General features: G+C 36.3%; 1 protein-coding gene across 9 annotated transcripts in view; it reads right to left on the bottom strand.

Annotated features, from left to right (window-relative positions):
• LOC108718971 (trafficking kinesin-binding protein 1) overlaps window positions 1-24,993 on the bottom strand; it is a 95,557-nt gene continuing 70,564 nt past the window's right edge. For 3 of the 9 annotated variants that reach the window (XM_041566077.1, XM_041566076.1, XM_041566074.1), the window contains 11 exons: window positions 24,280-24,388; window positions 22,482-22,560; window positions 21,565-21,695; window positions 20,095-20,169; window positions 19,546-19,683; window positions 18,767-18,843; window positions 17,834-18,076; window positions 13,960-14,282; window positions 9,884-10,213; window positions 6,126-6,228; window positions 1-2,584 (listed from right to left, as the gene is read on the bottom strand). In XM_041566077.1, coding sequence (XP_041422011.1) covers window positions 1,804-2,584; window positions 6,126-6,228; window positions 9,884-10,213; window positions 13,960-14,282; window positions 17,834-18,076; window positions 18,767-18,843; window positions 19,546-19,683; window positions 20,095-20,169; window positions 21,565-21,695; window positions 22,482-22,560; window positions 24,280-24,388 — 2,389 coding nt within the window. In that variant the 3' untranslated portion in view covers window positions 1-1,803. Of the gene's footprint in view, window positions 2,585-4,829; window positions 4,919-6,125; window positions 6,229-9,883; window positions 10,214-13,959; window positions 14,283-17,833; window positions 18,077-18,766; window positions 18,844-19,545; window positions 19,684-20,094; window positions 20,170-21,564; window positions 21,696-22,481; window positions 22,561-24,279; window positions 24,389-24,993 lie in introns of all 9 variants that reach the window. The other 6 variants (XM_041566080.1, XM_041566081.1, XM_041566075.1 and 3 more) reach the window with 3 other exon arrangements.

The raw sequence follows: 24,993 nt of genomic DNA, 5'->3' as shown, positions 1-24,993 counted from the left end.
AGTTTTAATGTTACTGATATTTATTAGTGGTGAGTCAGAAGGCGCAAGCTTTTTGTTCATTTTAGTATCTGCAAAACAAATCTTGACAGAGGAGTCAAACAGTCGTAACCATTAGAATTCGAGCGACAGGTTAAAGATACAATAAGATGAAAATAAAACAAACGTATTTGATTTGCAATAGGCACCCATTAGCCAAAGTAAAGAAGCTGATGAGGAAAATCTTGCTCTGGCCTGCAAGCAGAAACCACCAGAACAAAAACAGGAGCAGAAAGGCCCCTTTCATGCAAGTTATATTGTTTGGAACCAATGGAGTCTGCACGAGTAAATGAATATTACATACAGATTAGTGAGCAGTAAGAATGTTGATAATAATATTACATTTAAAGTATTATCCAAGCCCGAACTGAACAACTGGATGGACTACAAGCTGTCCATTAAACAGTTATACAGTTATATCAGGCAAGCTTCAGGGCTATAAACATGCAATTTGTATAGGAGGCTTAAAATAGGATTGTTTGTGCTGCAAATGGCTGCTTCTTGCCTCAAGATATTTCCCCATAGCTTGTAATACTGTCAACAAGCTACAAAGTGACCTACGAAATGTAGGACTTTACATTTTTAAGAAAACCTTTTACATTATTAGTCATTAAAAAAAAAGAAAACAATTAAATGTATAAATATTACAACTTTATTACGTCTAATGAGCATAAATGCAAACCTTCCAGTCTGCTTTTCGGACATTGCCCTAAATAAAATATTTTAAAACTTTATTGGCATATATAAAAAAAAAAAGACAAGACCTTTAGTGCACTCGCGTCTCTTTAAGAATAATCAAAATAGGCCTCAGTTTGTGGACATTCTGATGCTTCTTTATTAACTGACAGTTTCATATTCCCCTAAAAATAAATTCTATCCTAGATTTCAAGTATGGCCGCTCGTAGCAGCACCGGTGGCAATATAGTGATTATGTTTATCCCTTTTTCTTCCTACGTATTCAATCAGAAAAGCACCCAGTGTTCTGGTGAAAGTTAACAAAAAACATCTGCAAAGTAGTCTTTCAACTAAAATAAACTTTAAAAAGCCTAAGGCCTGTGTATTTGTCCCTGTGCTAATATTTTAGCATGTGAATGTGTGTTCACCTTGATTGTAGCCCCATTCCTTATGATGTGTTTGCTGCATAATAAATAAATGAAGATGAAAAAAGCAAGCTATATTTTTATACCTGCCATTTGTTTTAGAATAACAGTGAGAACAAAGGTAAAGATATTTGTTTAATAACATCCCATTGTGACCTATATAAAAAAAAGCAAAGTATTGTGTATGAGACTGTGGCAAACTGGGAATCTATTCTGCTGTCTCAAAATCTAATCCCAGATTTATTTCTCCCTGAAATGGCTAAAACCTTGGCTAGACCTCTAATTCTGATAACTAAACTACCATCCTTTGCTAAAGTTTAGAGGTTCCTTACATTCCGTGCATACAATATCCTAACATCAACAGTTTAATATACATTATTAGAAAATATCTACAGTAGAAGAGCCACTTCTGCCTCCGCAGTATGTCACTGGTACAGTGAATATATTTTGTTACAATAGATATCTATTTTATATATATATGTACATATTTATACAAAGTGCAGTCCCAATAACTCATGTAGGCACAAAATTGATTTGTCAGCACAAAGTACAGGGATGGAGGATTGGGATTAAAGAGTCAGAAATTCTTTAGGATTAGCACAATAGCATACTATGCAAGGTCACTGCTTGCTCAGCCTCTCTACCAGCAAAGCACAGCAGATATTTATCATTGCAAAGTAGTCTGTTTAGGTAATTTAGCTCCCATCAATATGTCAGATGTCAGTGTAGTTGCTCCCTTCATCTGCATGCTGGATCCAACCATGGTTGGAAAGCTGCGGTTTCTTCGGATACCAGAATTCAGATGAAGGGAGCCTATGGCACTTGTTACAGTAGGGTAATTTAAAGGTTGGCTTTCAGGTATAAGACCTCCAGAAACATGTGTCCTCGCTGGCCCTTGGGTGCCCTTGTGGCAGTCAGATAAAGCAGATGTTCCCGGTGATCCTGAGACTTTGGCAATTCCAAACTTCTTTACTTTATCCACAAGGTTAAGGTTGGACACAGAGACATCTGTCTGGCATTCACTGCTCTTTATATTCTTCTTCTCCCTCACTTCCTTAAGGATAGAGCTGGCAGGTTTAGAGGCCAGGAAGTTATCATAGGGAGGACTGGTGCATTTGAAGTCTAGTGATGGAGGGGAGGAATTTGGTGTCGGCATAGGTGAGTTTGGAGGGGTGGACGGTATGATTGCCATTTTCGGAAGAGAATGATTAATAAGAGAAGATTTTCCAGCTCTGTCCCAGGTTAGTGGGTTGTACACAGCTGCAGATATGCCCCTCTCTTTCAAAAGTCTTACCAACCCTAAAGATGTGCTCATAGTGGTGGTTGATTCCCTAAGATTGGTGAACGATTCAGCCAAGCTCAGGCGCCGAGGTGTACAGGGTGTGCTTGCTGGCGTTGACTTTAGATTATTCAAGTTTCCACAAGATGGAGTGGGCACTGCATTAAGGCTGGGGGGAAAAAAGAAAAGGATTCAGGCTGATATAAATAAACTGTATTCATTTCGCAGGCATGTTTTTATATCCAATAATTTATCCAGTAATATTAAGCTGTTTAGAGTAAGGTATATCTTTCTATTTGAATATTATTTCTCTGTGTCTTGGGATGGTCTAGCTGTATTAGAATAATTTCTCTTTTCCTTACAGTGATTAGCGATAGAACTGTAACTATGTCCAAATTAACATATATCATGGGACAAGAGCAAATCCGAATTGATTTAAAGTGATTATTGGTAGATTCAATGAGGCTAATGCAATGTAACCCCTATGTTATGAAGTAATATTCAACATATAACATGCAAATATTCACCCATTGCAAACATAAGTTTTGCTAAGTAAGCCCCCTTTTCAAAAGGCAAATCAAGGGTTTAGTTTAACTACTTGCACGGTCTTTGGGTGGTGCTCAGTTCTGACGTTAACAGGCGATGCCATATTCGGATACCAGTTGCTCCTACTTGTCAGGGATTACCAATTACTATAGGATAATTGTACAGATAAATTCTATACTAATGTTGCAGGTTAAAAACACGCAATTATTACATTCCTGTATCTTATTTTCCAATTATTACCACTGTTGTTTGTAAATTAACATAGGACATTTCAGGATGCACTGAATACACAATTTTGGGATTTGGCAGAATCCTAAACTGAACCCTATTTTGTACATGTAAATGAGCAAAATTTAAGCAAATAAACATTTTCACTGTCGGTTGTCCTGTGGTCTTATTCATGTGATGTTCAGGATTTGGATTCAATTCTGAATCCTGCAAAAATAAAAAAAGGCTGGGAATTGGTAGAATCCCATCCAAATCTGGTTAAGTAAGTGGTAACATCCCATCCAAATTTGGGATTCAGTGCATCCCTAGTCTTCATATAAATGCATGCATCAAATACATTTCAGTAAAACATTTAAGAAGCAACTTGTTTAAATGTGAATCCGAGACAACATTAAAAACATAATAAACTCTTTATAAGCATGCCAAAATATTCATGCAACAGGACACACATAGCTTGTACTCGTCCATTTCTACTACACACAGGGGTGTAACTACAGATGAAGCACACCCTGCAGCTGCAGGGGGGGGCAGGAGGTATAGGGGCCCCGTGAGGCCCTAATTCATACACTATTTCAATAAATATTGATAAAACAAGTCGTCCTCTAGACATTTTAGTGGCCTGAAAAATAATTTGCTGTGGGGCCCAGTAATATTTAGTTACGCCACTGACTTCACATTTGCAAATAAAGCATATTAGATCCTCGTCCTGTATCCTATTTCTTAAATAGCTTTAGTAAATTACTACTGCAACACACAATCCCCAAGAGTGAATTAAGAGTTAGGGTTTGCAAAATGTCCTTGTATCCTGTTTTATTATGCAAGGATCATGTTCAAATGAGCAAGCAGAAACCTTCCATTGTTTTCAGTAACATTTTAATATATATGTATAAGTTAGTCCTTCATACCAGGGGTTCATTTTTGCAACCAAGTCCTCACATGCTCTTTGCCAAAGTCAACCCAACTAATTGAAACATTAACTACAAAAATTCCAGTATAAGTATCTGTAACCATTACTGTTGTTTAAAGAAGTATATTGTGTAAAGAAAAATGGATGTCCAGAAGAATTGTAATGTAAATGTTTTGTTGGAACTGACTTTCTAGTACAAATTTCAATTTAAAAAAAATTTGTGTGTAGTGGTATGAGGTGTCAGAAGTCCATTTGAGCCTGAGCAAATTGCAACACAGACTCACAGAAATACTGTTTTACCCTGTCACAGAATGACCAAGGAATGAGACCTCATGACTGTAGGGGGTGTGAGTTTCCTAAGTAGTCATCCGTGATATTGTGCAGGGGGGTTGGGATGGGAGTAAAATCCCAAGTCATGTGTGACCCCATCCCTGCAGTTTTTATCATAGGGGTCTGAGCCCCTGAAGCTACACACACATTCTTACAATAACACCCCGCAACAACATACATACGTGCACAGGTAAATACTCCTTATGATTAGTGCATGCCAACAAATTTTGGAGTGCACTTCTATTAGCTTTGCAAAAAACAGCACAACTGACCTTTTACATAAAGTTTAGTTGTGTTAGGGTGAGGACACTAGCACTATCTGCATGTCCAAGGTTAGCTGGTGTCACACAAACTAACCTACAGCAACCCAGAGAGCAGAGGTAGCACTGGAAATATTGCTCACCCCCCACAATGCTCAGCCCCAGTGTCTGACCTATATGACCTCAGAGTAATGCTTGCCATAAAGCGGTTTCTTCCTCTTCCTCACATGACCTGTGGAAAATTAGGCTTGGTTAATCAGCTCTTTGATCAGTTGATTTTCTGTCTACAAGTAAGAAGGGAACCCAGTATTGCTCCTTAAATTCCCATTTATCCAGGTGTTGAGCTCTAGGGAATTTCACGAACATGGAAATTGTAGGATTTTCTTCCAAGTTTTTTTTCTGCATTGTATTCAAATTAACAGTTTCCTCAGCCAAAATGCTTTACTTGTGGCTGCCTATACACGTATATATTTATGAACCCATGAAGTCCTGGGTGAATATCTAGAGCACACAACACAAATACTGGGACAGTTGTTATCTTGTACAATTAACTCACAATATAATCATTGCAGGTTCCTTCTGCAAATATGTATGGAATGTGCAGTGAGGTATCTCACCATATTTCACTTCCAAATTCTCTTAAATATAATACTGATTAATGTTTTTGAGCTACCCCTAATGGCATGTCGCAGAAACCCAACAAATATAACTCAAGATGTATAAAAGATCCGCAAAGCCTGAGTGATTCGTTTCCAAAGTAGACCTAAGTTGCCTCACGAGAAAACTTTGGGAGACTTCGGAAAAAAACGCCATCCCGCTGTCAATTTACATTCTAGCAGGCAGGAGGCAGTTCGGGAAGATTAGTCTCACCAAAGAAGAGGAGACTTGTCACCGGGCGACTAATCTCCCCGAATCTGAGCATGTATCCTGACCCTAAAAGTAGTCCAAGACTTAATAATTAAGTCTCATCTATGTGAAAACATCTAGGGGCACTTTTATTAAGGTTCACATTGTAAATTCGAATTGTCGAGTTGATTTTTTGGTCAAAACTCACAAATTCGGTTCATGTAGAAGTCAATGGCAGGGGTCTTTTGACCCATTTGAAGATGATAATAGCCTTCCTGACGTTTTTTTCTGAAAACAACTTGTTTCGAATTTGATTTGATTTTTCAGGTCGGTAATATTCGTTAGAATTTTAGACGTTCGATTCGAGGGTAAAAATTAACTCTATCACTCGACATTTGATAAATCTGCCCCTTGAACACAAATCATAGAAAGGCTTCAGTTGAATAATATGTATTTAATCTGTATTTGGAACCATTAAGTGATAGGCAACAACAATATGAAAAAATCCAGTAGAGAACACTGCTCAGAAATGTTGTCTCCTGGATAAGTGGCATATTACCATCACCAATACCTTTTGAACACAATAAGGTTACCTTGAAGTGACACATGTGAGTTCATCAGACGGGTGCATAATCCGACAGTTGGTGAAAGTGAAGGTAGAGTTGGTTTGAGACATGCACTTGCCAGGATAGTAAACTAAGTGATAAGAGAGAAAAGAAATAATGATCATATTGCTTTTCACATACCTGATCAAGTCAATTGAATGTATTCCACATACATCAGTACAAAATTGCATGCCATTTTTTTCCCATTCAAAACAGTATGAGGGAATAGCCTTTTTTACTATGACAACTTGCTGCTGCAATGTTTTTTTCTTATGCTAGGTTCCAAAAAATGTATGTGGGGTACAAATTCCTAAATATTTGCATTGGCCATTTAGTCATCATACTTTGCCTTAAAGGCCTTGTGGGAAGCAAAAAAAAAGTTTAGGTAGATCTGGATGTATAGAAACAGCAGCTGGTTATCACTGCTGAAAACCTGGGGCTTGGGTGTATTAGGTAATGGCATGGGTGGCAATTCTAGCTGATCTATAAGCACTATCCTGTGAACAGAAATACCTACACCAAACCATCTATCTTGGTGCTGCCTTTCCGGAAGTAATCTGGTACTTTTTAGAGGTGATTATAATCAAGTTAAGTTTTTCAGGACAGTGATTGCAATTAATAAATATAACCATGGATCTGTGGAATTATAAATATATTTGTACCTGTAACATTTGTGATTGGAGGGAGTGCTATCCCCAAGTACCTTGTAACTCATTAACATGTAGGGCTAAGTTAATGAGGGGAAGGCTAAGAATCGCATATATCTTTTGATGCTAGAGGAGGTTTTTCAATTGAATGAGATGCAGAAGCTTAGGTAATGTGTAGGTTATAGTTAAACAGACTGCTAATGTCACTTAACCCACCATTTGGGGGCAAATAACTTCACATTCCCCTTATGAAAAAGCAACCTCTAGACCTTCATGACCCCATCTACTAGATACAATATTTGCAGACTATAGACAAAGCCATATAACTGTCAACAAAAATAACCCAAATAAGTATACAGCATTTAAGTCGAGGAAATGAACATCTTAAGCAAAAAGGTTCTTCAATGAAAGGGGAAAAGTCAAGTAGCAGATGTTTAAGAAGATGAAGATATACAAGGGCTACTGTTAAGAAACTTTCATTCCTTAGTCTTGTTATCTCACAAACGTGAACAGATATATTACGTTCCATATCATTTGCAGCAGAATATCTTTGAGAATAAAACTCAGGAATGAAGTTTGAATAAAATCCCATCTCTGTATTTTGCAGACAATTATGTAATTAAATTTATTAATCAGAAAGAAACAATAAATATTGATCAAGATTCACGGAAAGGCTGCTAAAAGTTAAGCGACAAGAAGGAAGAAAAATCTGAGGATATTGCAAAGTTAAAAAGTCCCTTGATATTTGCAAAGCATAAAGAAAATTGTGATGATTAAGAGACTGTATACTGAACCTGTAACTGCTGAAGTCTCTGGTGAATCATAAGAATGGTCTCATGACAATGTTGTTTCTGGGTTCCACATGAAAGACCCCTTTCTAATGAAGCTCTTGGTCAGCATGCAATTCCCTTAAAGTGATTAAAATGTATAGAACCTCCAGGGTTTCACCTAATAACAATGGTAAAGCAAGAAACTTGCTAATTGCTTATTATTGTCAGTTAAAATAAATGTTGGGGGGCTACAGCATTTCAAACTTCTAGGAACCAGTAACTATAAAACATTGACTAGATTGGTGACTGCTTTTTCTCTTTGAGAACACGTAACGTCCTTATGTGCTCCTTAGTGCATTGGGATATGAATATGTGCTACTGTTGATCCTAAAATATGGCAATTTCAAATAAACATGACATAGCTAGGACATCAGATACGGGGTAAATAGCAGAATTCTCTTCTATATTATATACGATAACCAGATAAAAATTGTGCTGTCATATTGTTCCCATGCTGAGTTACTGGATTAATTCTTGCCCTCCATTTAATTAAAATGAGTGTTGGTAAGGGTAGCTATTTTAGATTATATTTTTGGTTGGGTGCTGCTGAATACCTTGATGGAAATTGTGACTCTGGAGGGGGCATTTCAAGCATTTAGCCTCCCCCAAGCTGGAGTCTGCACAAAAAGCAGAAAGAATACGAAACATAAGACACCCTTGTCACCTATTTCACATCCCTAATAAAAGAAGCAACTTTCTCAAGTATCCATAACTAAAAACTTTTTTTGAAATATCAAAGATGTTATCACTCAGGCATATCAATTATTCCTAAGCAGTACTAGTAAACTGTGTGTTGGCATGTTTTCTCTGGAAGAATTAAATGGGGAAGGCACTACTGGCAACAGCCATCACTTTTTGGTGGGGAAAGATGATATTCTGTTTAGCTACCAGAAAACTGAAACTCCAAGAAATTAAAACGATTTGTTGTGAACATTTTAGTATTGAATAGAAAAAAATGGATAATCAACTGATTATTTAAGAAACCTTCTGCAATTGTAAAAACACATTTTGTTGAAACATCAACATTTTATAAGAACGGGCCTTTACAGGTTACAAAATATATATTATAACATTAATAATTACATCCGCTTAGGGCTATTTAAGCTTTTATATTATGTGATCTCATTAGCAGTAAGATTTTAAAAAAAAAAAAACATTTACTTTGTTCACCTGTAGCCCTTCTTAGCTATTTCCAAAATCTGCAATATTAAAATGGGAAAATAATATCTGAGTGGAATAAGTATATGGACAAAGAAATCAGGCATACTTTCAAAATTCTAGAAATAAATTTAATACTTTCAGTTCAGTTCTGCACTATTATCTAGATTCATGGAAATGGAAAACAAGTTGCAAGTGCAAACAGAATAATGAATCAGTGCATAAATCAGATCCCCCTATTAACTTCTATTTACATATATGTACTCTATATACACACTATATATACATTTACAAATATTTGGCACATGGCTGTAATTAAAAAATATATTCAGTTATTCTGTCAGTGTTGTACTAATATATTTGCAAAAATAGTGACTAACTGTCATAAAAATAATACAACTGCATTTATCTACATACTAGTTAATCCTGAAGTGCTACCCAAAGTCAACACTTAGTTGATGGCAGTGAGGCGTATCGGAGGGTTATGTTGTAATCCATAGCAACCATCATTTGTTTTTGCTATTGTAATTTGACTGGTTACTGAACCAGGATAAAAATTGTCCTTGCCAATTCAGAACACTTAAGTCTTTAAACATTTTAGGATTATTCTTTTAAAAGATCTAAACAGCTACAGTTTTAAAAACAGAAATGTTTTGGTAGACTATTTTTACCTGGATCCATTTACTTTAGTGATATCAGTTTTTGCACTAAAGCTGTAGACTTCTTCACCCAGGAGGAAATGATACTGCTTTGTCTTTCAAATTCTGGTCTATAATACACACTCCTTGGAATTACACAAACGAGGGCCTGTATGCTTGAAACACAAATGTAATGCATGACCATTTTTATTATTATTTTCATGACCCTTTCTTTTAGCAGCCTTTCCCTATGCACAAAAATCCCTTTTATAAAAATGGAACGGAAGAGGAAAAAAAAAGATCTGCTAAATAAGAGATTTGTTGATATTTTTATAGCACCTATAAATTATCGTATGCAGTTACTTTGGAGTAGCTACATGTGCAAATGTGTTGGGGTGTTGAGGTGAGAATGGCCCAAAACTTATTATCCTGTAATGATGTCCATTTTACAGGACTTAAGGAGGATCCCTCACCAGACCCCTCATCATCGTCTGTTGCTGGTTCTTGCATATCCTTGGGGGCAGCCTGAGAATGACTTGGACAGTTCTTGCTGTCTGACACAGTCACTTGTGCTTGTGACCTCTCACCTGAGGTCTCTGAGTGCTGGATGGAAGACGAGGTAGTAAAGCTCTTGAAAGGAATGTCACCTGTCTCGTCTTCTTCATAGTCATTGAAGCAGTACACATCCTCCTGGTCAAGATCCAAGGTCCTGAAGCCTTTTGTGACAACACCAGGCCTTGGGTCCAGGATACCTCCTAGGTTTGGCTGTGCAAGCTGTTGCCAGTGATGTAGAGTTGCTGAACCTGCAAAAGGCAAACATAACTATCAGTCAAAAATATTTATTGGCTGTCCTGTAAATAAATCATGTAGTAAGCTAAAAATGGTCAGTCAAGGTAGACTGCTAGCAAGTTATAAACATTTAGAGCAAAAGAACACAATTACTCATTTGTTGGTGATCTTAATTGACCCTTGTGTCTATCTCTAACTTAAGAGTTCAAACTGCACACAGCAGTGGTAGATTTTATCTAAACCAGCTAAAGAGAAAACATGTCAAGAAACCAGCTTTAGAAAATATTTCATTTTTAAAAATACACAAATGCCTATTTTTGTGTTGTACCAATATAAAAGTATAGGGTTCCCACCTTTGGATTGCTACGGGACTGAACCCTGATGTCAGAGGGCGGGCCAGATGGTCAAGGAGGGCAGGTTATGGTATCAGGGGGTAGGGTGATGATGTTTAGGGGTGAACCGATGGTAAAGTAGACCTATGATCAAGAACGTTAAAGGTATCTCCCTTTGGGCTCATATTGGCTGTGTTTTGTCAGTGTTTTACAAATGGAAACAGCTTTGAGCTGGACAGCTCAGAGCACAAGTAGCAAGCCTAACAAGCTACAGATTAGATTCTAAAGCGTCACATTTCTCTTTAACAGTATAATGTGCAACTTTTTTTAAAAAAGACCTTGACACAAGTATGCAGTGTTTAAAAATTCACAACAACTGTCTTTATTTTAACAATTTCCTTGGTTATAGATCTAAAGTTCAGTTTTTAGGGAAATAAAGAAAAATCAGAATCCACACTGTATAAGAACAAATGGATTGGTTGGTATATGTTTCTGTGTTGATTCTATCTTTTAACAGACTGACTTGCCCTCAGGCAATTACCAGGGAAACGGTCAATAATATATGGACATGTTTTTTTTGGGTGAAATTTTAAATTATACATAATGGTGCATATTTATTTCAGGAGTTAAGATTATTATAAAGCTCAAAAACAGATATTCCAAGAATACTGTTAATCTGCTGGATTTCAGATATTTTTTTTTTTTTTTTAGACATGAAAATGTCACATGTATAAGCCTTAATATTTAGGTAGCAAACTGAACTTACATGCTTACAAAAACTATAACTATGTTATAAATCAATTGTACAAATTCTATAGTATAATAACTTCATTGATAAGGATAAATAAAAGGATGTAAAGTACACCAAATGTGACTGAATCACAGCCTTGTAGGTCAGCAACTGCTGGAGGGATGTAAATTGAACACCCTGAATATAATAAACTATTTTAGAGCCCTGAATGCATTTTGGCATTGAAATGAGAGGATTACAAGTTTGGAGATATTTAAGAGCAAAACATGATTATTTTTTATAGGGATCTTAAGCCCTCCAAAATGAATGCACAAATTCTCACAGTACTCTTCTCAGCACCCTGGCAATAATTCCCTGAAATTATTTTTAACAGCAGCTCAGCAACAATATGTTTGCCAGCCAACCATATAAGATTATGTGTGGCTGATGTTGGCAGCATCTCCAGAACTTGGGCACTGTTCCCTCCCACCTTGGGAACTTTAAAATACTTGGGTGTAGTGTTGGTGGAGTAGCTACTGAATAGCATGCTGAACAAACCAAAGCATGTATATTTCATTTATATGCTTTTTTTTAAGCATTTATTGTAATAAATACTCTAAAGCCTACTTCAGCGTGTGCCATACAAGATCAAAACATGCCACATATACATGGTGCAGTCATTAAGAGTGTCCAAAATAATTAATTCAGTCCAGATTTTGGCATCTGGGTTGACACCTACATGTAAGTGGATATTTTCAGAATAATTTAGACATCTGTAACTAATTTTTATTATGACAAGAATTGATTGTCATGGTTTCCACATAATAGCATACTAGACATATTGATGTCAAGCAGAGTGAAATGCTAGTCTAAGAAAAGTCCTGTTTTGTACAGCTTTCAATGTAAGATAAAATAGTGTAGTGTATATGTGTATGTATATATATATATATATATATATATATATATATATATATATATATATATATATATATATATGTATATGTGTATATATATATATTTGTATATGTGTATGTATATATATAAATAAATATATATATATATATATATATATATATACCAATTATTCTCAGACCAGCACTCCCTGTTGTAAAAACCAATTACTTTATTGTTGCATCGTGTCTGTGGGCATAAAGTAATTGGTTTTTACTCTCATTTGGAAGTGTATATATATATATATATATATATATATATATATATATATATATATATATATATATATATACACATATATACACACACATATACTGTGTATATAGATATACACAATATAATAATACTTCCGTGAATATTAATAATACTTCCGAGAATATTAAGCAATGCTTTCAGACAAATTTAATAAAATAACATGTACATTCAGAATGGAAGCATTTTGTATATGTAACTTGGCTGTTTGCTTAACTGCAAGATACTGTATAGTCCTCTTTGTCAGCTATGTTATGCTCAGAGAGGCCTTAAGGAGGCAGGATGTATTAAGATGTATGGAAAAATAACCTCATATAAGATCAAAGCCATTTCTGATGTGTAATTAAAAACTTCTTTAGACACACGTCTCTATCTATCTGAAAATACTCCTAGTTACTATCTTTTGTAGGTTTACGGTGTCCATAGTACAAAATTTGAGAATTATACTTTATACTTCATTACTTCATTACTTGAAAATCTAAGCAGAATGCAACATTTCTGATCCTCCTACACTGAAAAGCTTAAGATGAAAACAAATAAATTGGCAGATGAAAATATTAATGAAAGAAAAAGATGCCAACAAAGCAAGGAAATGTAAATAGTTATGACAATTTTATTGGAAGGATGATCAGAGATACAAGAGGAAAATCTTTACAAGAACAAAAATGTAATGGGAAAAGACAGAAAAAAAAGCAAAATAAGATAAGACAGATATGCATAGTTGACAGTTTCTACTCATCCCGAGAGCATTCTATCACTGTACCTACCTCACTGGCTACACTAAGGACAGTAATCCTCTTGGACCAAAACAGATAATGCCTCTCACTAACTGCTAGTCATTTATTAAGGGACCAATCCACATATGTGTAGATTTTATAAATCAGTGTCTGAAAAAATGTTTTCCTGCAAACGTCTAATTTGATGGAAAAAGGAATGCCTTCATATTTATAAAAGAAAACCATACCACAGATTTCCATGGAGGTATATTCTTTACACTATATATCCCACTATAACAGACTTCTACTGTTTACATGCATCAACCTTAATACTGACTTAACATGGAGCTGACCTATCAGTGTTGCTAACTGCTTCATCAAAAAAGAGAAATGTGCATTTGGCTTTATTGACTTGATACTATCAGAGAATGTGGGATGTGAAAAAATAAAGGTTTCTCTCTAAAGGTGTACCTAGGAGCTACACTACACAAATGTAGGTTTGATCACAAAGTAAGTGCTTTTGTCCGCCACCAAAAAATCTATCACACATAATAAATGTAAAAAAAACTAACAAAAAAAGAACAGATATATTAAGGAGAATTAAACATTGCACCACGTCACTATTCTACTGTTTCAGAAAATTTCAAACCAACAGCGAGGATTACTATCTCTGAAATAAAAAGAGTATGTATTGTGTAAAGTGCCTGCTTTCTGGTGATGGATTAAAGACCATATAGAGTCACTAAGCAAAACAGATAAGGGCCGAGGCCCCTTGTCACCTTCTAGAGGCTTCACAATCTGAAGTTTCTCTGGTAGGTAGGATCGGCTGCTGTATGACATTCCTGACACTCCGGTGTATTCAGATAGCCTGGAGTGAGTTCCTAGAGACATGATGCTGTCTGTGGGTGTAATAGACCCACTAAGGATCTCCCCTTTCTCTGCTAGGCTTCGCAGCTTTCTCTCCTGATCATCTTCAAAGAACTTGCGCTCCAGGATGTAGTTTTCACGGCGCAGAGACAATCGCCGCAGAGCTGTCTCCAGATCACTGGAACCTGGAGTGCCAGGCGTTCCAGGCTTTTTGTTTTTATCTCCGTTACTGAGGCTGAAAAACAAAAGAACAATCTATAAACACAATATATAAATAAATGGGACTGTTCAATAACAACTAGTAATATAAAGTCTACATTTAGGGGCAGGTGTATGAAGGGTCGAATATCGAGGGTTAATTAACCCTCGATATTCGACTAGGAACTAAAATCCTTCGACTTCGAATATCGAAGTCAAAGGATTTAGCGCAAATGCTGCGATCGAACGATCGAAGGATTATTCCTTCGATCGAACGATTAAATCCTTCGAATCGAACGATTCGAAGGATTTTAATACAACGATCGAAGGAATATCCTTCGATCAAAAAAACTTAGGCAAGCCTATGGGGACCTTCCCCATAGGCTAACATTGACTTCGGTAGCTTTTAGCTGCCGAAGTAGGGGGTCGAAGTTTTTTTTAAAGAGGCAGTACTTCGACTATCGAATGGTCGAATGATTTTTAGTTCGAATCGTTCGATTCGTAGTCGAAGGTCGAAGTAGCCCATTCGATGGTCGAAGTAGCCCAAAAAACACTTCGAAATTCGAAGTTTTTTTTACTTCGAATCCTTCACTCGAGCTTCATGAATCGGCCCCCAAATCTGACTGAAACAGAGTTTGAAGCCATTCCCACATTTCATTAGAAAAACATTTACGTTAAAGAAGGTTTCATTGAAAAGGGTTAAAGATATTATGGACAATAAGACTAGGGGATGCATCGAATCCTTCACGTAAGATTAGGCCGAATAACGAATCGAATCCGAATTTTGCATATGCAAATTAGGGTTGGGAAGGGGAAACCATTTTTACTTCCTTGTTTTGTGACAAGAAGTCACGCAATACGAATTCTGCTGAAAAAGGCAGAATCCCGACGAATCCAGGATTCGTGCATCCCTAAATAAGACACAAAATATAGAGCAGTAACTTGTGTAATTACTTGTTTACATGAGCAACCCCATCACTATATGTAGCAAGTAAGCTTTACCCAGGTACAATACGCTGGTGCACATTAATTTGGGACAAAAAAGTTGAAAGGCTGAAAATTAAAATTCACTGCCTACACCTGAAACATTTGTGTTAGTCCATATACAGACATAAATATGCCCTCCAACAGAAATAATTAGAAAGTTATGAAATTGTAAGCAGTGGCACCTCTTGGCAAATTCTAGTTAACTACTGCAGGAAACTACTGTAGGAAACATATAAACATCCAAAGTTTCCTGTGAAACTTGCTGCTGCACTACGCCAAAGCATAATGAAAGCCCACCCCCGAACAGTCATAAAGGCATTTTTTTCATCAAATGCCACTCTTTTTCTAACCTTAGGTGAGTGTGGTTAAAGAGTTCCATTTTTAACATGTATTCAAAAATTTGGGACTTAACCACCAATTATAAGCCCATGGGTAACATGAATAAATTAAATAATAATAAGTTGTAGATAAAAAAGCAGTATTTATTCGCAACCATGCCCTTATGCACATTTATAACCAATTAAAATAGGGGGTATTACACGTGGGAGAAGGGATCCCTCTCAAATGGATGCTCAATCTTACAATCGATATAAGTGAATCAGATGTGGGAAAAGTGCTTGCATGACTATATATGCAGGCTAAACACCTTATCCATGATATTCATACACAATGAGAAGTAAATCTGAACATGACATATACAATAGTATTAAGCATCTGCCAGCATAAGCAAATGAAATGTCACGGAACTCGAGGCCTTATAGTGTCAAGACAAAGCTATGGTCGGTAGCGAAACGGCTTGGTCGAGGCGTGGTATTGCACTTGGGAGACGGGGCCCCTCTCTGAGGACTTGTGGTGTATACAACACACACTGGAACAGATGTTCTGAGGCTGGATGAACATCGGGTGGATCCGACGGTGGCAGTACATCTCTGTTGTGGCAGGATCCAACACATTGTCGGTAAAGATCTTTTTCATTTTCATGCCCATGTAAGGCATTTTAGCACCCAGAGTCATATTGGAAAGGCACCCACACTTACGGTGAAGACTTCAATCTAAGGTGCATGTGACATTGTGATTTCAACTCAGCCAATTTAATTGTTGGATGTAACATAAACAAATTGCCTATGGGCATTCAATCTAACTGAGCTTGAAAGGCAACAACTTACCGCCAGAGCACCAACTAGAGCCACGATACCGGGATTTATTTCAGGAAAATTGGGATAGGTCTCATTAGACCCTTACAATACGCAATTGGGTTACCAGCCCGAAGTTTCACAATTACATTCCATCATTGGAGTATCAGTTACATCAAATAACTCACTGTGATTACACCATTACTTTATCTCTTTTTCACTATAAGGCCTCAGAGTTACAATAAATCCCGGCAATACCACGCCTCGACCAAGCCGTTTCGCTACCGACCATAGCTTTGTCTTGACACTATAAGGCCTCGAGTTCCGTGACATTTCATTTGCTTATGCTAACAGATGCTTAATACTATTGTATATGCTATGTTTAGATTTAATTCACATTACACATATGAATATCATGGATAAGGTGTTTAGCCTGCATATATAGTCGTGCACACACTTTTCCCACATCTGATTCACTTATATTGGATTGTGAGATTAAAGGAAAACTATACCCCCCAAACAATGTAGGTCTCTATTAAAAGATACTGAGTAAAACAGCTCATGTGTAAAACCCTGCTTCATGTAAATGAACCATTATCATAATAATATACTTTTTTAGTAGTATGTGCCATTGGGTAATCATAAATAGAAAATTGCCATTTTAAAAAATAAGGGCCGCCCCTTGAGATCGTACGATTCACTGTGCACACATACAAACCACATGTAAGGTCACATGAGCCAATTAACAGACAGAGTTCTGCCTTTTGCTTCCTCACTTCTTCCTGTTACAGTTAGTGTTGTAGTATTTCTGGTCAGGTGATCTCTGAGGCAGCACAGATAGAGTCACAAAATGGTGGTTCAAGGCAAGAGATGTAAAAGGGCAATATTTATGTAAATATATATTCCAGTTTGGTAAGATTCTTTAATAATTTGATATAAACTATCTGTTGCATAAGTATTCATTTTGGGGGTATAGTTTTCCTTTAAGCATCCATTTGAGAGTGATCCCTTCTTCCACGTGTAATACCCCATATTTTAATTGGTTTTAAATGTGCATAAGGCATGGTTGTGAATAAATAGCCTTCTTATCTACATCTTAATAAATTTTTATTCATGTTATCCATGGGCTTACAGTTGGGCTTTAAGTCCTAAATTTTTGCATACATGTTTACATTGTTTTTTTGTGGACACCTGACCCTTTTAGCCCAAGTGATAATTTTGGAGACTTTGCTTGGTAAAATTTGGAGTGTTCAAGAGTTCCATTTTTACTTCAGTCCACAGCACTGTCCAAAAGGCCTCTGTCTTGTCTAGATGCTCCTTTGCTGACCTCAGCAATTAAGTAATTACGTTTACTCAATAATGAAAAATAACTCAATAAGTCATTATCGTTCATATATCTTTGTGCAATACAGCATATTTGCAAAGTGCTGCCCAACTCTGTAAATGTATAATAAAAGAAGACACTGACCTATTGTCTGAGGACTCCGTTTCCAAGATAATGCTATTTGTCTTGTTATCAATAACAATGTTGGATACATCGCCACCATACAGGCTGGAGCGTGGTGTGCTAACGCAGCTAGACATTAAAGAGTTCATTGCAGATGACTGGTTAGATCCCGGGATATTCATTGGAGAAGGGGCCAGTGATCTCTGTTTGACAACCTGGTTTACATTTTTCACTGTGTCAAATACTCTCTTATGGTGATTGCCACTAGAAAATAGACAAAAGTATGTTATTGTGAGAGAAAATTTAATGCTGCCATTTAATTTGCTTTTTATAAGGTATAGGATTACAGCTTACTAAGACTACAATGAAAGCAGTATGTCACAAATGGATTTTGATCAATATATATGTGAGCTTTTTTCATTCTGAGAGACGATACTGTAATTATTTGAAAGTCAAAAATGTTAAAGGTGTTCCAAACACTTTTTTCATTTCAGTTGTTTTTAGATTGTTCCTCAGAAATAAAGACTTTTCCTAATTACTTTCCATTATTTACTTTTTACTGTTTTTCCAAAATCTAAGTTTAAATTTAAATTCTGAGCGGAATCACGGAGTTTCATTACTGGCAGCTGTTGGAATTGATACAATAGTTGCTAATACTCCAAAGATGCTGCTGAGAAATGTATCAACTCAATGTTGCAAAATTGTAACAGTTTAGAGTCTGTGACTGAATTACTGAGCTGCCACACAAACACCAGAGACATTTAACTTTAAACTTTGATTTTGAAAAAACTGTAAAAAATAAATAATGGAAAGTAATTGAAAAAAGTCTATCACTGGGGAGCAACCTGAAAATAATTGAAAAAAAGTGTTTGGAAGGTGAACAACCCCTTTAGACACATATCTATAAAGCAGCATTGCTCATTGGAGCTTCATAAAAATGTGTAGCATTCCTACTTCATTTCAGGGGAGTCAGGCTCATCCATCTGCAGTTCTTTCCTCATGGATCCCTCTATCTCAGCTGCTAATGAGTCCTGTAATACAGAAAGAAACCCCCATGTGTATGTTATTGTAGGCATGTTTAATCATTTGTTTTCTTTAAGAGAAAAGGTAAACATGGAAGAAGAGTTAATTCAATGAAACGAAGATAGTAAATGAAGCACTTTATGCTCATATAAGAGGATGCAGCTCACAGAATTGGTTAGGTGTGCTGCCCATCTAAAAACTATGGCAAAAGTGACAAAACTATGGGAAGCATGTTTTATTTGAAACAAGGACATTTGTATATTGTTATAATGGACAATAACAGATGCTTGTGTATATAAAATGTGTACCCACTGACTTGGAGATTCAAAACAGTGCAATAAACATTTATGTGTAATAAAAACGTTAATGTTCGACACACAGTTAAAAGGCCATATGTGGATGTCACTACTCTGCCTGTGAGCTTGACAACTGGGTAACCAGAGATGTAACCCATTTTAACCCTAGAATCCTCTGCATTGATTCATTAAAGTTTGACCATCTAGGTTTTCTATTTTGACAATAACTACGGTGGAGCAGAATTGGGTAGTTTGTAAAAGGGACATGAAGACAGATGGTTTTGCTATTTCTATTATAAATCCACGGACAACATTGTTGGCTTATGAACAGCCAGCTTTAGCTCTTCTGAACTTTTCAGGAAATCAAACCACAACAATTTTTTAATCTAGTTCCAAAAAATATTCCAAGTTTACCAAAGGAAAAACTCCTAAAGTGTGATAGCGTCGGGAAATGACATTAGGCATAGTTTTGTTTCTCAAGTTCTTTAGTTCTTCCTGCGCCTCATGAAGCATTTCCATGCACTCTGCGTACTTGTCTTCCAGCTCTCGTAACTATATCACAAAAAAACCCCAAAAAAAAAACAGTGTAACCATTATAAAGTTCTTAAACTTTAATCATTAATCAAGATTTTGATCAGTAGAAAATAATTCTGACATTTGCTTAGGGTGAATGCATATTTATCATACAGAGGTTTGTCATTTAAATTAAGTATTGCTTTCAATCAATAAATTATTTATCTTCAAATTATGAAAGTTAGACCTAAAACCAGCTACAATACTCCAACAAAATACTAGAAGTCACAATAGCTTTCTATTACTTCGACTACTACGGGGTAGAATCCTGACTAATGTATAAACACTGTATACTATATTAGACAGCTGCCTGTAGATGGAATAAAATATCTTTTGCTTATATCGTAAAAAAAACTTGGCAACTAACATGAATACATAAAAGTCACTTACCTCAGCTGTGAGCTGTCGTTGGGCATCTTTAGCTGCTCCCAAATGTTGCACAAGTTCCTCATTTTCAACTGCATACTAAAAAGAGTAGAAAAGCAATGGTTAGTTAACAGATAGATAGTTACCCCTTTCCCCTAAGAAAAAAGGTATATCTATGAATTAAACTAAAGGTTAGACTCAATTCCATGAGAAACTGTTACCTTATGGTTTACCACATGAAACCTTAAGGGCGAGATTCAATTTTAGGAGCTTCTCTCATCTGCTATGAAACCTGTGCATTTCAGCTCCTTTTTTAAATTTGAATGGCAACCCAAATGGCTACTGGGCAGCTTATTCATATAAACAGCAGCAGTGTTTCAAAAGCAAGCATACAGTTTTTACAGAGCATGGTAACAATACATTATGCTTAAAGGAAAAGGAAAGCTACGGAGGCATTTTATGAAAATAGATTAGCCACAATAGTGCATGCTAGAATGCTAAAAGGAAAGCTACGAAGGCATTTTATTGCCAATAGATTAGCCACAAGAGTGCAAGCTAGAATGCCACAATAGTGCAAACTAGAATGCTATATTTTCTGTAGAATGCATTACCATACCTGAGTAAAAAGCTCTAGAATCTCTCTCTGTTTGTTTAGGATAGCAGCTGCCATATTAGCTTGTTGTGACATCACTTCCTGCCTAAGACTCTCCCTGCTCACTCATATCTCTGGGCTCAGATTACAGCAGAGAAGGGAGGGGGTGGGGAGGGGGAGAGGAGCAAACTGAGCATGCTCACGCCAGGGCAAGGAGGTTTAAGCTTAAAACAGGAAGTCTGATACAGAAGTCCATGTATACACAATAGAAGGAAAGAAATGCTGTGTTTCTTTTTACAGAGGACTCAGAGTAGCATTAATTTGAGGGTTTACTGGTATATTTATATAGACCTTTCTGATAAGGCTTACTTAATTTTAACCTTTCCTTCTCCTTTAAATGTATATAAAACACCATCATTTACAGATTCATTCATACTTGCTGATACATTTAGTTGCTTTAAGAAGGGGCTGGATGGCTTTTTAGCAAGGGCGGGAATATACGGAATATATATGGAAGATAGCTCATAGTACAAGTTGATCCAGGTAATGGTCTAATTGCCATACTGGAGTCAGGAATTGTCCCCCTCTGAGGCAAATTGGAGAACCTTCAAATTTTTTTTTTGCCTTCTTCTGGATCAACTACCAGTTTTGAAAGGTATATATTGACATAAAAGGTTGAACTACATTGACGTGTTTTTTTTTTTCAAACCTAACTTGCAGTTTTGAATCTTGCAACATAGTAAATGCTGGGATGCTGGATTATGAGCATTACTAATTATGTCTAGTGTGCCATCTTTTATAGTAGGTAGGTAAAGTAGGTGATATATGATAATATATTTTTGATGTTCTTGATGCAGAGCGTAAGCAATTTTTGGTAGACGAAGCTGATATTGGAAACGTACTGCTTTAGCCTTCTTCTGAATGTCAACTATCTGTGAGAGAAGGTGTGTTATTTCCTCTTGTTGCCGTGCAGCATCATCTGTTTTCTTGGCCAACTCTTCTGATATGCTGACAATCTGTACATTAGCATCCCCTAAACACAAATCATATGTAGGTTAGTACTTTGCAGGTGTGACCAGCGGCATTAGGAATTAAAATTTCAAACCTACTTATAAAAAAAACATATATAAGCACAGATGTTTTGAATAACATCCTCCTCAAAGCAAGAATAAAAAGTTTTCAAATTAACATGTAATTTGTTCCAAACTTTAAGCACAATTAGCACAATTATGTTATAGCATTGTTAAGACATTTGAATAATTATGTCATAGCATTTGTAAAAACGTAGGCAGTTGAAGACTAACAAGACATTTTGGGATATGATCGCACTACTGATATTCTAGACAACTAGAACACCAGAAGACTAAAACTCATCCCTTCACTACCTAGATATGACTATAAGACATCTGGAAAGTAATTTTCCAGTATGGACTGATACCTAAGATTTATTTGATGTATAAACATTTATTAGGGACACTTCACCATACTGCAAAATGTATCTTGTTTTTTTTCATGAATAAACAGCATACACAAAAGCCATTACATTTGAGAATACTACGGTACTTTAAAGAGCATTGTCTGGGATTTTAAGGCAGAAAAGGAAACCAACTTCCCATCAACTTTATATCTTTTATATGCTTTTTTTGGATGCTGCTGCAGAGAAGGACCTGCTTTCATACGTTTCTCCTCTTAAATTGTCTTTCTTTCCTCTTATACCACCCATAGTCTAGTCTAATTTGTGGCCAGTGTATTTATTAAGTTTTCATAACTACCAATTATATATATAGAAAAAAACTTGGAATATCAGAAAGTGACGTACGTAGTTCTTTGACACAGTCATTCACAAGTTGCTGCTCCTTTTCTTCATATGTGATTGTTTCAGTTTGCAAGTGGCAAGCCTGTTATAGCAAAGAAGAAAAATAACCTATTTAGAGCAGCAGCTAAATAATGGAAATGTGAGACACGATCAATACAATATGACGCAGCAAATGTATAAAGTTGTGTAAAAAGAGGCATTGGAACAACAAGTACTGCCATTATAATGCCATAGCATGTCATTTAAAAAACACTTGAATGTATAAAGCTGTGTAATGATAAGCAATTCTGGAGTGAAAATAAAACCAGCATTGAGCACCATCGCTTTTTACACAACATTTTAGAGAACTTATTTGGCCCTTGCATTTGTTCCACTGACTTCAAGGAGTTATATTAGATTGGAAACATAATTTTAAGCTTTAAACTGGTGTACAAAACGGCCACCTTTATGAATATGCTAATTAGCTCTTTGTAATGGATCATCTATGTGATCGTAAAGCTTAGCAGTAATTCATGCAAAAGGACAACTGAATTTTAATATATCTACATTTATTTGACACCAAATTTCATAGCCCTGTCTACTATAGCACTAACCATACTACATGCAAGTTATTTATCATGTATGGATCCTGGAATTGTAAACATTAAGGGAACCTAATAACTGACGTAAGTACCTTACAGCAGACCCAGGAGGTTGCAGGGAGTTGTGCGAATTGTTGATAGTTTGGAGGAGAAATCTTTTTTTTTTAGTGGGGGGGAAAGATCCTGGGGAATTTTTATCTTCTGAAAAGGAGCACTGACAGAGAAAAAAACCTAGAGATTTAATTAAACTAAAACACTCAAGACAAGAAAAATGACAACACATTATGAAAGTAAAAAGATGGGTAGTAAACCCCAACCTAATTTCTTGCATTTGTTTTAACAAAAACTGTTGTTCTATATTGAACATAATTTTTTCATAAACTCAGTATGAATTCCTAGAGCTATCCTTAAAGGGGTGGTTCACCTTAACATAACTTATTTTTGAATTGTATGACACAAATTATTACTTTTTGTTTTAATCGTTTTCTATTTTCTATTTCTAGTATTTCTAACAATTACGTTTTAAAATGTAATATTTTGTTTTCCCTCCTCTCAAGAGGAACTTTCTAAACTGTTATAATTTTATATATTAGTCCACACATTGCTTATGAGCAGAAGATTCAGACCATACTAAGCATGCTCACTGTGCTTTACTAAAGTATGCTACAGAGCTACTCTTACAACTACTATTAGTTACTAGCATTTCGATGATGCTGCCAAGAAATGTATCAGCTAGCAAAAAGGTAAGTGATCTAGAGTTTATATGAGTGAGAGGACAATTAAACAACTTCATAGCTATTATGAATAAGTCATTATTTGTAAAAAAAGAATACATTATGAAGCGATGAACTGGCCCTTTAATAGACATTTCTTTATTGCCACATGGTGGCACTGCAGGAAGCCACTTACTAAAACTAGGATAAGGCATGCCAAGGTACACCACTGCAGTTGCAGAGCTACAAATCCATTAATAGTGACTGTCTATAACAACCTACATGCCAAGGATATATATATATGTTAAACAACGGGGAGTTTTAAAATGTGTAATAACAATCGTAGCACTTAAATAATAGCAGTTGATATTGAACACACAATACTGATAAATAGAAGAAATTAATTTTTTTCGCACCAAAAAGATACAAATTGGGAGTTTTTTCACTGACTGCAATAGCTCAGAATGAATTGAACATAACAATTGTTAGAGGTGTGAGTTTACAAACCTCTGTACGGAGAACAATATTTTCATCTTCAAGATCCTTCAGTTTCTTCTGCAGGGAGTCAAAATGGAAATAGTTCTGGACAGATGAGGCAGATTCAGCCCTCTTCAGACTAAAGGAAACAATGATGGAACATGTTTTATAGAAAATGTTTACCTTGACTAGAGATGTCGCGAACTGTTCGCCGGCGAACTTGTTCGCGCGAACATCGGGTGTTCGCGCTCGCCGGAAGTTCGCGAACGTCGCGCGACGTTCGCCATTTTGGGTTCGCCATTGTTGGCGCTTTTTTTTGCCCTCTCACCCCAGACCAGCAGGTACATGGCAGCCAATCAGGAAGCTCTCCCCTGGACCACTCCCCTTCCCTATAAAAACCGAAGCCCTGCAGCGTTTTTTTCACTCTGCCTGTGTGTGCTGAAGAGATAGTGTAGGGAGAGAGCTGCTGCCTGTTAGTGATTTCAGGGACAGTTGAAAGTTTGCTGGCTAGTAATCGTTTTGATACTGCTCTGTTATTGGAGGGACAGAAGTCTGCAGGGGTTTGAGGGACATTTAAGCTTAGGTAGCTTTGCTGGCTAGTAATCTACCTTCTACTGCAGTGCTCTGTATGTAGCTGCAGTGGGCAGCTGTCCTGCTTCTGATCTCATCTGCTGACTGCTGCAATAACAGTAGTCCTTGTAAGGACTGCTTTTATTTATTTTTTTGTTGTTTTACTACTACTAC

Source organism: Xenopus laevis, chromosome 6L (genome assembly GCF_017654675.1).
Source record: "Xenopus laevis strain J_2021 chromosome 6L, Xenopus_laevis_v10.1, whole genome shotgun sequence".
Classification (NCBI taxonomy): Eukaryota; Metazoa; Chordata; class Amphibia; order Anura; family Pipidae; genus Xenopus; species Xenopus laevis.
This window is presented reverse-complemented; position numbering and strand designations above follow the sequence as displayed.